The sequence below is a fragment of the Tasmannia lanceolata genome, unplaced genomic scaffold (genome assembly GCF_043159265.1).
Source record: "Tasmannia lanceolata isolate RefF3 unplaced genomic scaffold, GAP_Taslan_0.1 ptg000012l, whole genome shotgun sequence".
NCBI lineage: Eukaryota > Viridiplantae > Streptophyta > Magnoliopsida > Canellales > Winteraceae > Tasmannia > Tasmannia lanceolata.
The window spans coordinates 28,793,463-28,810,123 of record NW_027518689.1 but is presented as its reverse complement, the minus strand read 5'-3'; the positions used below and the strand labels follow the sequence as shown (position 1 = coordinate 28,810,123).

The 16,661-nt window shown below is 39.1% G+C and overlaps 1 protein-coding gene across 6 annotated transcripts in view; it reads left to right on the top strand.

Moving 5' to 3' along the window:
* The first annotated feature begins 2,010 nt into the window (after positions 1 to 2,010).
* The window catches only part of LOC143887798 (dual specificity protein phosphatase 1-like), a 36,188-nt gene continuing 21,537 nt past the window's right edge, over positions 2,011 to 16,661 (top strand). For 4 of the 6 annotated variants that reach the window (XM_077391986.1, XM_077391983.1, XM_077391982.1 and 1 more), the window contains exons 1-4: positions 2,011 to 2,239; positions 5,284 to 5,550; positions 6,403 to 6,538; positions 10,735 to 10,855. In XM_077391986.1, the coding sequence (XP_077248101.1) occupies positions 5,443 to 5,550; positions 6,403 to 6,538; positions 10,735 to 10,855 (365 nt within the window). In that variant the 5' untranslated portion in view covers positions 2,011 to 2,239; positions 5,284 to 5,442. The remainder of the gene's footprint in view (positions 2,240 to 5,283; positions 5,551 to 6,402; positions 6,539 to 10,734; positions 10,856 to 16,661) is intronic. The other 2 variants (XM_077391985.1, XM_077391981.1) reach the window with 2 other exon arrangements.

Sequence of the window (16,661 nt, the reverse complement as noted above, 5' to 3'; positions counted from 1 at the left end):
AAGCATTGGAGTCAGACTCTGATTCCATTCAGCCTAATTTTGGTGTTTGTTAAAAAAAAAAATGATGGAATCTAGGGGACTAATTTTGGTGTTCGTTTAAAAAAAATGATGGAATCAAGGAGGCAAAATTGACACTGATGCAGAATTGGAGAGGGGAAATGCATGAATCTATTTCCTGTCCAAGAAGTGGTATTCTGATTCCACCCTGATCGGAATGGAATTTTTATTAGATTGATTATTTGATTTCCCTCTCTTTCCCCTTCCTTGCTTAGCACTCCCTGGAAAGTGGAAACTATATAAAATGGAACCTCATGTAACCAGTCTATCAGAATCTCTCCCCACAAAAAGAGTTTTGAGAGGTATATCCAGACATCATATTCCTGTTCTCCCTTATATAAAACTAATAAAAAAAAAGAAGGAAGAAAAAAGAAAAAATTGGCACTAGAAAAATCATGTGTCGTCCAACGGCTAAGCATGTCAAATGACATATCAATCTGCGGAAATAACCTGTGCACTAGCTAGCACCTTTCAAATAACCTGTGCACTAGCTAGATAATTTATGATGAAACCTAATGGGAAATGTATTTTGATGATCGCACGCCTCACTTTATTAAAAGTACGGTATGGCCCGCACCATAGGATGATCCAGACCGTCCATTAGATGGGCCACAGCCTAAATAAGTTGTGCCTCAAAAATCATTTCCATAGGTTGATCCTAACACTATAAAACAAGCTAATTTTTAAAAACAATTTACTGTATTCAACTTATACTTCATTATATTCAAAAGAGAACAGCTGTTTATCATTGAAAAACACAATCTCGAGGTAGGGAGTGATAAATCGACTCCCAAATATCTTAAATCGACCCCATGTGTCTGTCTCTCTCTCTAGAGAGAGAAATCCCAAATGTCTTGTGCATATAGTATTTGCAATACTACAAAGGGGATATGTTTTGCCTCAAACCTCGAAAGTCCTTCCGCGAAAATGTTCCTAACCATTCGGTCTATCTAGTGTAAATAAGCAGCCAATGGTTTGTTCTATGTACACTAGCAAAAACAAGTATCACCCAAATACGGCGGACTTCTACTTGTTGACAACTTTTCAAAGTTGACTCTCTTTCTACGCTAACAATGATTGTCATATTCGAGATAATACCTATCTCATCCTTCTTTCAATCCTAGTGCAACTAGAATTACCCATACACAAATCATGGTTTAAGAGGAAACCATAAAACTTATGTAACTATGCATATTTAGAAAATTATATGATGTCCGACCGTCAAAATGTAAATGGCGGAAGGAGACAAAACCTGCAGCCTTGGTTTTTGAAAAGGAAAAGTAAAAAATGGTGCTTTCCCTTGGATTAAAAATCAAGGGAGAGAGGTTTTGTCTCTCTCTCTCTCTCCGCCCGTTATTTTGATGGTCGGGCATCATATAATTTCTCACATATTTATAGCCACATATAAGCAGTAATCCTTCCCTATAATGCTACAACCGCATGGGCCTCACACGTAAAACACGCACACACACTCAAATAATGTGGGCCCCACAATCTTTGCTCTCTACAGCTTGTCGCCCCCTAATCTGGGCCCATCACTCCACGATCATCCGTAACCGTCTATCACGTGAATTTAGGGCTCGTGGCCTGTTTGGATTCCAAGAATTTATTAGAATAGTTCGGAAAGGAAAAATATTTGTTAATCCAAAAATTTATTAGAAAAGTTTGGAAAGGAAAAATATATGTAAAAAATGTACTTTGTTTTTTACACACGAAAAAGATAACTTGAACCAAACTTATTCAATTTTTATGTAGATGGGCCTACAATTTAGGATGACATCTGTATAAATTAACCATAATCAAACCATTTCCTTCCATATGGTGTCAAGAAATATTTTTCCAAGAAAACATTTTCCGTCAGAAATGTTTTTCATGCAATCCAAAAACCCAACTTCCCAAACTTTCCAGGAATCCCAGCCAAACGGGATTCAAAAGAAAATGAATCCGCATTCTTCGTTCTAAAATTCCGCAAAATTCGGATAAAGATAATTCACTCCACTCTTTCTCAAATAAATATGGTCACCAGAGAGAGGAGAGCCCCAAAATTCTGTTGATAATAAAGGAAATCTACAACGATTCTAATTCTTGGATATACGTGATTTTTCTTTCTCTCTTCTTGGGTGAATCTAAGGTAATCATCATCGTATTGGCTATCTGGGTTATACAAAATCAATGGATTAGGGTTAGTATTCTTCTTTTTTTTTTTTCCATCTGTTCTTGATTCTTTTCTTGAATTCACATGAATTTGCTCTATAAATTGGCACTGCGCAACAAAACCCAGAAATAGAAAACAAGGATATAGACTTGGGTCTTCTTAAAGGAGGAAAAAAAAAGGAGAATGATAGGGTTTTTATTCCATCTGTTCTTTATTTTTTTTTCTTGAATTCACATGTAGTTGCTCTATAAATTAGCACTCCCAACAAAACCCAGAAATAGAAAACAAGGAAATAGACATGGGTTCTTCTTCAAGGAGGACAAGAAAGGAGAATGATATGGTTTTTATTCTATTTCAGTCTCCCTCTAAACAGAATGGAAAAAAATTCCATTAAAAAATTCGATTTAAAATTTCATTCCAACCGGGGGAAAATCAGAATACCCTGGGTTGGGAAACAGATTCTTGCATCTTCCCCTTGCAGTCCGCTACGGTATCATTTCTACCCCTTGATTCAATTCATTTTTTTCTGAAACAAACAATGGAATCAGGCAACATCGGAATAGGATGCAAGGTCCCGCGCCTGATCCAGGCAATCCAAACCCACCCTACATGTGATACTGAACCTGCACTCGCATCACATGAAAACTTGCATGGCTCACAAACCATAGGGGGGGCCACATTTTTGCGGGATCCAAAGCATTCATTTGGAAGGTCCTTCCATGGATAGAGTGTGTACTGAAAATCAGCCCTACAGGATCATCCTAACCCAATCAAAGGTGGAGGGGAAAATGGACAGACACTGTTTCTGCCCATTTTTTCCCTCCACAAATGGCAGGGTTAGGATGATCCTATAGGGCTGATTTTTGGTACACACCCTATCCATGCAAGGGCCTTCCAAATGAATGCTTTGGATCCCCCAAAAAATGTGGCCACCCCCTATGGTTTGTGAGCCATGCACATATAAGCTTATCTGTGCAGCTGCACACAAACCATTTCCTCTCTCTCTCTCTCTCTATATATATATATATATATATATATATATATATATATATATATATAAATATTATGAATGGTTGAAAACTTTCATATTAAACCTAGTGATGTAGGATAGGAAAGAGAAATAGAAGAAAGGGGATAGAAGAGAAGAAGAAGAGAATATATGAGAAAAGAAGAGAAGAATAGAAGAAGAATAGGGGAAGAAGAAGAGAAGAAGAGGAATAGAAGAGAAGAGGAATAGGGGAAGAAGAGAATAGAAGAAGAAATCTGGGGAGAAGCTCTCAATCAATTCAATTAATCATCAAAGTTTTCAATAAAGCTGTAAAGCACCTTGAAATTCTCAAAATCTGCCACCCTAAACCACCACCGACAATCACTAAAATTTCATCCATCCGATCAGCCACCCCCTTGCAGCCCCAAGAGTGCAGATTTTGCACTTGCTTTTCTCAACCCAACCACCCTTTCCTCTTGTCTTTAACAAATCACCCAAATTCATACCAGTACCCTTTATCATCCACCTCCCATAGCCAAACACCATCCCTATTTTCAATCTCAGCCCTTAAACCCTTTGCCATCTTTCCCTAAACTCTAAAAATCAAACCCAAACCAGCCAACGAAAATCCCTTTTTCTTGTGTAGAAAATCAGATTTCTATTTTTCCCTCTCTTTTTCTACTTCCCTTCTCCTATTCTTCCCTCTCTTCTCCTCTTCTCCTCTTCTTCTTCTACTTCTCCCTAATTTCGTCTCTACTTCTTCTCTTATTCTTCTACTTCTCTTCTACTTCTTCTCTTTCTCCCCTTTCTTCTATTTCTCTTCCCTATCCTACATCACCTAGAATTCGTGGTCCTATAACACTTCTCACAGAAATGAACTTCACAAAATAACACTGGTTGGTCTTTTGGGTTGATAAAATTGAAATACCCAATTTGGGTCATTCAACCCTTTATGCAGTGAATTATAATAGTGACATTCTTGAGCCAGTAAATACTGCCCCCTAGTACATGAAAATTTGCACAAAATGGCGGTAACATGTTAAGGTTTTAAATGTCAGTTTCGGCCACAACAGAAATCGAAAATTTTCACTTTCGGCTGAAATTTCGCATGAAATTAAGTAAAAAAACACATTTCGGGTTTTTAAAAAAATGTCCATCTTTTTTCCAATTTTTTGGTAATTTGGTGTTTTTTTAAAATCAAATCTGGGCCAACACCGATTCAATGTCCTTTCAGTGTCGATCCCAGCTGAAATCCGAAATTTCAGTATTTCGGCCGAAATTTAAAACCATGCATGTTGTTATGTTACATGAGGAAGCATAACATGTGCTACATGGTGTAAATCATTAAAGTCACATTGGATCAACAACATCAAAGAGACCGATACACTACCGGTTACCAACCCTACAGTCCTCCACCTAGCATCACATGAAAAGGAGCACACGCCAGACCTAAAACTCATGAAAACATAACACTTCAAACCATTGGATCACAATCCAACGCTGGGTGACCTTATGGTGTTGATTAAAGCCTCATTGTGGTAACATTTATATCTTACTAAGTGAAAAAAATGAGGGCTAACTTAGTGCACTGTATTACTGCCTTAGTCATGACTTATGGCCCCATTGGAGGCCATAACATCTTGGCACAACGACATTCCTTCTGATTTCATCTCTGCCTATGTATATTGGCCAATGCGAATCAGCATATCTGATATCCATAGCCCTTCATCTCACCTGACCATAAAGATGTTTGTTCTCTTTCTTGCTTGACCATTGTCAGGAGCGACCTCATTTTATCTGATTCAATTTTAGGAGTTTGACTATCGCAGATTGCTAATTCGTTGCCTGATTTTTTTTTTTTTTTAAATGATTTATTTTGCCAGAATTCTTTCATTCCAATTTTTTTCAAGAGAGCCATTCCAAAAGATGACAAGTTTCTTTTTCCACTGCTTTCCAATCAATTAAAGTGTAAAACCATAAACAACTGCATTCTTTCTTGAAGTTGATATAGAGAATTATAATCAGCATGATATGAAATTTGGAAGGACCAATCACTATGTTTGTCATCTTTTTATTGTGTTAGGTATCTGTTCTTTTAGATTTTCGGCTGGTTGATTGTGCTCTGTTTTAGTAAACTTGGTATTGGCGGAAATATCAATGAAAGTTTGCAAACATAGTTAGAAGATGCGATTGCCAACGGATCTGTTACTTCTGTGAAAAAGTAATTTTCTCGTTCCTTGTAATGGCTCAAATTGATGAGATCTACAACAACAGAATAACATCAATTTTGCGAGCAGTTTATGCCACAAAATATGCGAAGGAGGACAATGTTCCATGCCAAATCGAAGAGGTACCCAAAACTGCATCAAACTTTCTTTTATTTTGCCCTGTTTCTCTATTTCATTTCTTGTTACGACATCATCACCACCACTTCATTATTATTGTTACATATTGGAGACCTCGAATAAACTAAAGCTGGTTTCTGAGTCTCCTCTTGGTTACAGATCGTAGTCGGAGATGATTCCTTGTTATGAATCTTACATAGTATATAATATTAAGCTTTATAGAAGTGAGAAATGGCTTAAATGGAAGCTCTATAAGGTTTTCAAAATTCCCAACATTTTCTACTTTTAACTTTATGCCCTTCTGTCTAAATCTGTAATGATTCCTTGTTATGAATCTTACGCAGTATATAGTAATAAGCTTTTTAGAAGTTATAAACTATTGTGAGGATTTAAATGGAAGCTCTATATGGTTTTCAAAATTACCTACCAACATTTTCTACTGCTAACTATATGCCCTTGCGTTTAATTTGGTTGAACTTAAAACAAAGGCATTATAATTTATTCAGTCCAAGTTATAGAAGGTAAACTTAGTTGACCTTAACAATTTAAAAGTTATAATTGGGATCATTCTTTCTTATCCGCAGTCGCCGTAATTTACTTTTAGTGTAAGAAATTAGAATGTTATTTGAGAGATTTTCTTTTGTGTAATTTTGTGCTTCATTGGCACAAAACCTTCTTGATGGTTTATCTTAAAATCATAATCCAATCTGTTGAAATGATAGTGCTCATATCAGATACAGTGAGCATAGGGTGCATTGACTTGTCCTTTTATGTCATTATGCAGAAGTATGGTGACTTATTGTAATAACCTGGTTTGGTTGCAGAAAACTACTTAATTTCATCTTGTAATGTATTAGGGACTCTTCTTGGGCTCTGTTGGTGTTGCATGTAACAAGGTCGCATTGAAAAGTTTAAATGTCACTCACATCTTAACGGTGGCTAAATCATTGGATCCTGCATATCCAAATGATTTCATATATAAGAAAATTGAAGGTAAGAAAAGTTCCTTTTATGTTTGCTTTATACTTACATGTTCATTCTTCTTTTTTATGGACCAATATCTCATATTATATGTGGGATTGGTTAGAACAACCAGGCACAAAATTCCTTGATCAAAATTGTACAGAATCTAACCTGGTTTCTCTTATATTTCTCATTACATTTTCTTTCATATTGTTGATACCCATATTCAGTTTTACATATGATTGAGCATATTCATTTAGCAAAAATTGCAACCCTTCTGCAAATCATTAATTTTAGCCATGGGAAATTTCACATTAAGATTATTTTTCTTAAAGATGTACTACAAAAAAAAAAATTGTTTTCTTAAACAAGATCAGTGTTTGTTTTTTTCTTTTTTTGTGCAGCCTCTATTTAGCATGGGGATTTGTATTTATTTTTTTTTGAATTTTTCAAGTTAACACATCCTAAAGTTGCTCATCATCTTATAGTAGTTCCAAGCTAATTAAAATTAAATTAAGGAAAAACTCAAGAAGTATCAAATCCCATAATCAACTAAAAGGACTAAAGAAATAATGCAAGATAATTTTTTTAGGTCAACTGCCCATGGTTTCTTCTATTGCTCTTCCTCAAGGTGGCTAGTGCAGATTTGCAGTCTTCTCTAGCTAACTAAGACATCATATCTGTTATGCCCATGGTTTCAAATTTCGGTTTCGGAATGCGTTTCGGTCCTCACGGAAACCGAAATTTCGGACGAAATCCAACGGAATCAAATAAACAAATCTTTTATCTTACAATATTTAGGCCGAAATTACTGAAATTTCAGGAAAATATTAAATAATGAATATAATCCAGATTTTTTGGTGATATTCCTTAAATTTCGGACCAAAATTTCGACCAAAATTTTGAAATTTCGGTCGAAATAAAGTAACGTTTCGGTATTATGGATTTCGCTTTCGGTCTCCACTGAAACCCAAAATTTCGGACCGAAATTTCGGATTTCGGACCGAAATTTCGGATTTCGGTCCCCATCTTAATTATATTCTAAACTATCCTTTCTCGTTGCAATTATGCATAAAGCGTCAATCCACTATCCTAAAGTATATTCTAAACTAACTTATCTCTTTGTAATTATGCATAAAATTGTCATATTTCAGTGTCAATTGCAATCCACTCAAATGTCTTTGGTCCATTCATGAATCTTTCACAGTGTCAATCTACTATCTTAAGTATATTCTAAACTAGCTTTTCTCCTTGAATGGACCAAAGACATTTGAGTGGATTGTGATTGACACTGAAATATGACAATTTTATGCATAATTACAAAGAGATAAGTTAGTTTAGAATATACTTTTGGATAGTGGATTGACACTGTGAAAGATGACATAATTTATGATTTCGGTCCGAAATTTAAAACCATGGTTATTCCCCATCTTAATTATATTCTAAACTATCCTTTCTCGTTGCAATTATGTCATCTTTAACGGTGTCAACCCACTCAAATGTCTCTGGTCCTTCCGCAAATGCTGGAAGTGCCATAAGTTTTAAGCTCTTGACTATATGAATACAAGGTCTCCATCGATGCTAGGAAAGGGCTGGAGGAGGTCACTATTAGCTATTTTCCTCTCTTTTCTCTTCTAACCAGGAGCGTTGCCTGTGGATATGTGGGATGTCCTTCCCGTTCTTAGTCTATACATGGATAATCTTGAATGTCCTTTCTCAAAGGAGGAGTTCCCAAAATTTTTTTTGGTGTTGACAAGGATAAGGGCCTCAGTCCTGATGGATTATCACTTGCTTTCTTTTAAGATTCTGGGATGTGATTGACTTCAACATTATTTAGTTCATGGAAGAATTTTATTACTGCCATCACTTGGCCGAGGCTTTTAATTCTCTTATCGACAAGGCGAGAAATGGTGTTAAATATTAAGGAATACAGACCTATCAACCTTGATGGGGGAGTGTATAAAATCATTTCCAAGGTCCTGTTTATGAGGATAAACAGTGCAGGGATGCCACTTTGGTTGAGGGTTTTCCTGTTCTTTTCTAAAACTATTTAAACCCTTGATCCTTGGTCATGGATTACACGGACTGTAGTGATCTCGCCCAATTATTACAATGGCTTCTCTATCCATGCATCTAACTAATTCTTGAATCTTTTTACAACAATCCAATTGGTCTGTATTCCTCCTTTTGATATCCAAGATGAGGTCATTTGTCTCCTAATAGCTGTAAAATTTTCTTAGGAAAATTGTTTTTCTCTTCCTCACTTGCCAGAGTAGAATAGAGATGGGTATCTTGTTTATATTGGACTTTGATCCTTCCCCAATTGTTTTATAATGAATGTTCAGGAAGCTTTATTAACAAAATGAAATATAACGCACAATCGATTGAGATCGTCAAAACTAAAAACTAAAAAAATCATGGGAACAAAGAGGTTTCGAAATGGATCATTAATAGGATCATTAATTGAGATCGTCTCCTACCACGAACTCCCCCTAAAAACACCAACATGGTCAGATCACTGCCCTTTCCGTTTGTCGACCTATAATTATGTTGGAAGTCAAGAACCATTTTCTCCTATGATCTATAATCTCCTCGACCGTATCTGCAAATTTCCACGGATAACCATCCCTCTGTGAGACCCACCGGATAACATTAAGTGAATCCCCTTCCACAATCAAGTAATGGGTGGGCTCAGTTGGCACACAAAATACTCTCCCTAAGCGCCATAGCCTCCGCCATATTAGAATCAACGACACTAATGGACCCAGGGAAAAACTATCTTGCCAAGCTATCATGTTCACAAATAAGCAATTAATCCTGACGGGATGGGATTACCAATGCCCGACCCATCAAAGTTGAGCTTAAGGAAACCTAGAGAAGGAGACCACTTGGGGGTCTGATAATCTAGAGACAAATAACTCACATGTATCACATCCCAGGAAGATCAAAGAGAAGACTCCAAAACACCACTAAACTTCTTTAGCCCCACTGCTCATCTTTCCATGGTGGAGAAGATAGTATGACTAAAGGCATGAGCCATGAGCCAGCCTCAATTTCCCCTCAAATGCCCTCTTGTTTCTCACCATCCACACTAGACAAACAGTCACTATCATAGGTAAGAGCCAGAGACACCTACCTGTTGTGTCCACAGTGCAAAGGCCCAAGGGCCAATCAACTCATCAATATGCACCGGAAAGACCCAACAATCCTAAAAATGGCATGAATCGTCGCATCTCACCAACAAAAACTACACTGGATACATATATTTACATAAGGATATCCCTTCCCTTAGAGTAGTTCTCTCATATGGATCACAATCCAAGGTAAGATCCCAACTGGGGACCAACTTAAAACTAGAAGAATTATCAATTTGTCCATTGAACAAAGAGTTATCAATTAAAAAAAAATAATTATCAATTCTTGAAATTGCACCTCCTTTGGGTATCCAGAGGAAACCAAGGTTCATATTCTCATTCAGTGCCCCTAGTCCATCCAAAATTGGACATTCTTCCTTCAATCATTGAATGTAGATAGTAACATACTTGATATTTGCTAATATTAATGACTTATTGAAGTGGTGGAGGCATCCCTTTGTAACTAAAAGAATGAAATATTTGTGGAACCTGTAGTGGTGGAGACGCCCCTATGTAAATAAAAGAATGAAATATTTGTGGAGCATACTATTCCCCGTGGCCGGTCAATTTAGAATGAGAGGAACTCTAGAATTTTTAAAGGTAAATGTAAAGGCATTGAAAAATTTATTAATGATATGACTATTTAGGTTTCTGAGCATGCCATCAGAACTAATTTTATAATCAGATTCCTTTTAATTCCTTAATTCTGATAGAAATGTATAAAGAGATTTGTGGGCCACTTCTCGCGTGCAATACTAGACGATGAAAGTAAAAGCCGATGTTTTACTAAATCAAAATTTAGAAAAATTGGAGGATTCCACTCTCGGCTAATCTGATATATTGGAATAAGTTAAATTGTTTTTCATAGTGAACATTGACCTTCAGAGAGGCATTGGATGCCATGTAATTGGGATTTAACTTTGTCGAACTCCAAAACCATTGATATGCTTTTGCTTATGTGGATAACATTGACAAATTTTTTTCGTTTAATAAAGTTTGTTTCTTTTATGAGCTACTTTCTCATCTGAGTTGTCATGAATTACATGAACTTTTTAAAAATCTCATTGTGTGCCTTCTACTTGGATGAGCTAGTGTTTGACACCCCAGATACAAATCTAAAGCAGCATTTTGACGAGTGCTTCAATTTCATTGAAGAAGGTAAACAGAATGGTGGTGGCGTGTTGGTTCATTGTTTTGCGGGAAGGTCTAGAAGGTGATTCTCTTTAATGTTTACCGTGGTATCTCTTAGGCAGTAATCTTATATTGGTCTTTATAGGCATAAAATGCATAAAAATGTTACTCTGTAACACATAGGATTACCATCTTTCTTGGAGTTTCATGGTTTCAATTAAAATGTTTCTTGCAGTCCATCTTTCTTATTTTTATGTGCATGGCATCCAAATTGGGCATTGGAGGGTAAGTTCCGTTCACAAGTAGTATTAATGATTCCATTAGGGCATGTTTGGCTACCACAAATTTGTTATCAGGATATATCGGTTTCTTCAAGTGGAGATGAGGTGAAGTTGCTAAAAATCCGGAAACAAAATCCAGGAAACTAGTCTCCTGAGATGTGGCTAAAACAAATTCATGGCAGCCAAACATGCCCTTAACTGAAAATTTCCCCTTCTAGATCTTGAAAATTATATGAGAAGTTCCATTTGTCACTTTCATGTTGAGAATTATTTTTTTTGCTCTAATTTTTAGATAGGATCACATACAAATAATTATTAAAGTTTTTCACATATTGATACATATCAATATGTATCTTGGCACATGCAGGGCTTTTCCCTTGTATAATTCATCAAAGTTAGGAGTATCTCGAGCATACTTACAAGGAAATTCTTTTCGACTATTTTTCAAGGTTTTAAATAACAGTTTCATTATGCATGTCGGTCGCCACAAAAATGGAAACAGCTAGTTTCAGTTTGAAATTTTGGTGGAATTGCTATAAAATCACGTAAGTTTATAGAAATACATGCAGATAATGAGAGACTTTAAGATGAAATTTCAAAAAAATGCTAGAATAAGCACAAATGCACACTTAGAAACCATCACTTAAGCAAAACAACTATCCATAGTAGTTTATCAACGTTGAACACCTTGTTGCGGATGTTTGGAACAATAAGGTTTATTATAAAGAACACAAACACCACATAAATAACATATAACACTTAAACCCACTATTAATAGTACATACACACTACATTTCACATATAGTTCATATAAATATAATTATGTAAAACATGCCTATAGTATAACACATAATGCACTAACTCAACTCAACTCAACTAATCCTTTGTCACAAACTAGTTGGGGTCGGCTAATGAATCCTTTAGAAAATTTACATGAAGAAGGTGAAGGATCTACCTCGCTCAAATGGACTAAGTCTAATCCTAACACTAGTTGGATTCGCCTACATGGATCATTTTCTTCCATTCTCTCTTATCCAAGGTCATGTTCTCTGTTATGCTCCTAGCCATCAAGTCTTTCCTCACTGTTTCTACCCAAGTTGTTTTCGGTCTGCCCCTACACTCATCTTATGCACATGCTGCTTCTTGGTGGCCCAACATTATGAGACGTATAGCATGGCTAGCCTCACAATTGTCTTATAAAACTTTCCCTTCAACTTGGTAGGTATTTTACGGTCGCACAGAACCCCTGAAGCATTCTTCCACTTCATCCAACCTACACTCTTATTCTGTGGTTAACATCCTCTCCAATCTCTCCTCCTTTATGTTGGATTGAACCAAGATAGCGAAAGATATCCCTCTTAGGTATCTCCTATCCAGTCATATTTACTACATCTTCGCCCTTAGAAGCACGAAGCGGGGGCGGGGGCGGGGGCGGGGGTGGGGGTGGGAGCTGGGAAGTGTGGGGTCTAGAAAAGTCTAGGGTTGGGAGCGCCTATGTAATATTTATGTTGGGCCTCAACAACTGATGGTTAGAACTTTGAGCAAGGTAGGCCCTACTAAAAAAGACTACGTGCACATACATACAGACACCATATAAAAAGTATTTATTAAAAAATTCATTAGGGCTCATGTTGTTCAAAGATCCAAACCGTTCATTTATCGGGTCTTGATGTAAATAAGCATTTCCCCAAAAATAATCTCTATAAGAGGATCCTAACCCTTCGATTTGTAGAGGTTTATATATATGGTGTCATTGTTTGTCTACAGATCGGATCGTTAGGATTGTCCTATGGAGAAGATTTTATGGGCAAGGCCTATTTTTGTCGAGGCCCAACCAATGGTTGCCTTGTTCATAGATCTAAACCATTCAATTGTTGGGCCCCATGTTAGAAAATACCAGTATAATCACAATCACAGTAATGAGGAGGGGGATTCACCTGGAATTTTAGAATGTGGAGGGGGAAGGCGGTGTCTAAAGGTGGTTATGTTCTTGGAAACTCCGTGGCGTCGGGAGCTAATCTGGTACCTTTGGGAACTGTTAGAGGCTATCGGATGGGAGTTTCACCTCATGGGTCCAATTCAGGGTGGTCTACTGTTTCAAGTAAATATGCTAAACGAGTCGAAAGTGTCCTCAGGAGACGAAAGCTTGGACAATGGGGGGACTGGAGATGTTGCAAATGTGGATTTAGAAATTTCAGCAAAAGGGTGCAATGCTGGAACTGTAACAAGTTCTGGTCAGGCAAGGATTATAATATCTCTTCCCATCCAGTAGGCAAGCCGAAAGAGATGCTACGGGGTGGTGTCCTGCAAAAACCTGCACCTGTTCTTTGTGTGGAGAAAATTTATCCCTCCACGTTTGAAGGAATGGCCTTTAATATTGAGGCGGTTCCTCTTCAATCGATCAGTAATGCGGATATGGGATTATGGGGCAAGCTTTGTGAGGGTTGGTCTAGGGATTTGCCAGCTTTGGAGTCGTGGCTGTCTCGGAAGAGCAATATGCCGGAGGGGGTGGTAGTCTATCATATCGCAAAACTGGAAGTTCAGATTTCCATTCCAAGCGGAATAGTCCGATCAAATCTTATATCGTGCTCGAAATCCGCCGTAAACTCTCCATTTGTTGATCTTCAGCTGTGGCTAGACAAATTTCCTAAAGAAACCAATCCCTCTTGGTGGAGTATCGTCGGTGTCCCGCCGGAAGCTTGGTGCGAGAATAATTTTAGGAGAATAGGGGAGAAAATTGGTAAAAGAGTAGAAATAGATTCTTCTTGCTTTGCTGGGAACGGATATGATAAAGGGCGTCTCCTGGTGATTGCGTCTGGGGTACCAGGATTGGAGATCTCGATTCAAGCCTCTCTTGATGGTTCCATCCGATGGATCCTTGCTTCCCAAGAGGCGGGTGGCGTAGCAGGGGATATGTGTGAGGAGGAAGAAGATGTTCGAGAGTCTTCCACAGTTGCGAGGGTCTTCGTGGATGGTTGTTCCGATCCAGGCAGAAATCTCGCATCTTATGAAGAAGGAGTGGTTGCTCACCCATTAATCCCACTAAATGCCTCACCTACTGCTTTCAATGCCTCTTCTCCAACCACAGAAAATCCGACCTTGGAAGCTGTGCCAGGCGCCTCTGATGGGGTGGTTGGGGCGGTGGAGGAGGAGCACGTTAGCCGATTGATCTATGGTGAGCCTCCCCATGCGCACGATAGCACAGAGACAGGTGGCGGTCTTTTTGAAATTCAAACTGTGGGGTTCTCTGCTGGATACAGATGGAGAAGCTCGAGTGGTGCTGTCAGTTCCTATGGTAGTGTGGGGCCCACCTCCTGTTCAATCAATAGCTATGCAGATATTCTTGCTGTCCTTTCTCCTCCTCAAAGCCATCAGATGGTCCTTCCCAATGCTCCTTCGGTCTTGCAATTCGAGACATCCTCATCTGATAAAGCCCAAGCCAGTGGGCCTGCTTCGTATCCATATGTTTTGTCTTATCCAGACTATTCTCTTGGGCCTTGCGGTGGGGATTTTTCGATTGCTGTTATGGGCCCTGATGGTCAATCTCCCGTGGCTTCTAATGCTGTACGACTCATCCAAAACTGTGGCCTTTCCGGTTTTGAGAAAAATATCTCTTTTTGCTACCCTGGGGTCCACTCCCAGATTACTCTCATAGGTCGTGATATCCTCGCTTCCATCTCCTTGTCCCTTCTCTGGTCATCTCAGTCTCCGGCCAGTTTTCTCGGTAACATCCTTGCGATCGGGCTAAGTGACCGCTTGGATTTTGATCCGCAGCAAGTCGAGGGGTGGGCGGCCGAGAGTGCTGAAGTATCCTCGGGTGCATCTTTGGGCTTCTGGGCTTCGCCAGAAGGATCTTATGGTTTCGACGGTGAACAGTGTTCCGGAAATTTGACTCCTAAGGGCGGCCTTTGGTTCCACGGGCCATGTGGCATCGGACATCTTATCTTTCAATTTGGTGGGAGGGGTATTCTGTTAAACTATCTTTTCAGACCTCCTAGGGAGTATCCTTTTCGTCTCTTAATCATGTTTTCTGAGGTAGATGCCATCCATGATCCCACTTCTCTCGTTGCTCGCCGGTTAGACTCTTCATCTCTGACGATGAACTCTTCGCAGCTTGGTGGTAATCTCGGGTTTTTCTCTGAGCTGAGCATTCGCAATGATCTGTCTCAACTTTCGGTAGACCATACCTTGTCCATAAGTACTCAACTGGGCTTGGTCTTCGCAGGTTCAGAGGATCAATATCGAGATGCAATTAAGGTAGCGGAAGAAAGAGATGGTAGTAGGATTTCTTGCTCTCATGGGTCTGATGTATCTAGTGCGAGCCGCACGGATAGGGAATTACTTCGATTAAAATCTACTATCAACTATGATTCGGGTTCTAGTGGGAAGCGCTTTCGCTCGAAGAAGAAAGGCCGATTCTCTGGTGGTGGATTGGGGAAGCCGCATCCTAGTTAAGTGTTATTATGAAGATTCTATCTTGGAATGTTAATGGTCTAGGGTCCCAGGAGAAAAGATTACAAATCAAAGAATTGTTAAATGTATGGAAGCCAGAGGTAGTTTGCATCCAGGAAACTAAATTGGAATCCATTAGCAGACTGGATATTAGGAGTTTGGGTTTTAAAAAAGAATGGGATTTTGTGTTTTTAGCATCTAAAGGGGCATCGGGAGGTTTGCTGTTAGCTTGGGATAGCGGCTCCTGGTCACGACAGGGGGTGTGGCCTGGAGTCTTCTCCTTATCAGTTTCTCTTCAAAAGGTTGTGGATAAATCTGACTGGCTTTTCTCTGGAGTTTATGGTCCGCTGACAGCTGTCGATAAAAGCCTGTTTTGGGCAGAATTGGCCATGGTTAGAGAATGGTGTTCCCATCCCTGGTGTATTGGGGGTGATTTCAATGAAATTACAGCAATTGGGGAGCGGGTAGGCTGTACGCGAGTCACTAAAAACATGGAGGCTTTCTCCGACTTTATTGCAGACAATGAACTAGTTGATCTCCCCTTGAGCGGTGCTTCCTTCTCTTGGGCTAGAGGGCCACACAGAAGTAGACTGGATAGATTCTTGATTTCGGGACAGTGGTTGGAACTTGTTCCAGAGGTATTCCAGAGAGCGCTTCCCCACATGGTGTCCGATCACTGTACCCTCCTATTAGATCCCAGAATGGAATCGTGGGGGCCTTCCCCTTTTCGATTTGAAATTGCTTGGTTGGAATTCCCACAGATGGCGGAGAAATTGCGGGGATGGTGGTCTGCTTGTCATGTGGTAGGCCCAACGGATATAGTTATTGGTCACAAATTGCGACAAGTCAAGGCAAAATTGAAGGAGTGGGTCAAAGAAAGAAAGCTGCTTGATCATGGGCGTAAACGCTGGTTGGAGAATCGAATGCTAGAATTAAACGCATTGGGGGAGAGCGGTCTTGCTTCGGACCAGGACTGGGTGGAACTGGGAAGGGTGAGCATTGAGCATAATCGCTTACTGCTTCAGGAAGAAATTACGTGGCGTCAAAAATCTTGCGTCAAGTGGATTGCAGAGGGAGATAAAAACACTGCCTACTTCCATGCTATGGCTAGTGCACATAGGCGTAGGAACCGAATTGAATCTCTGGTTGTGGCCG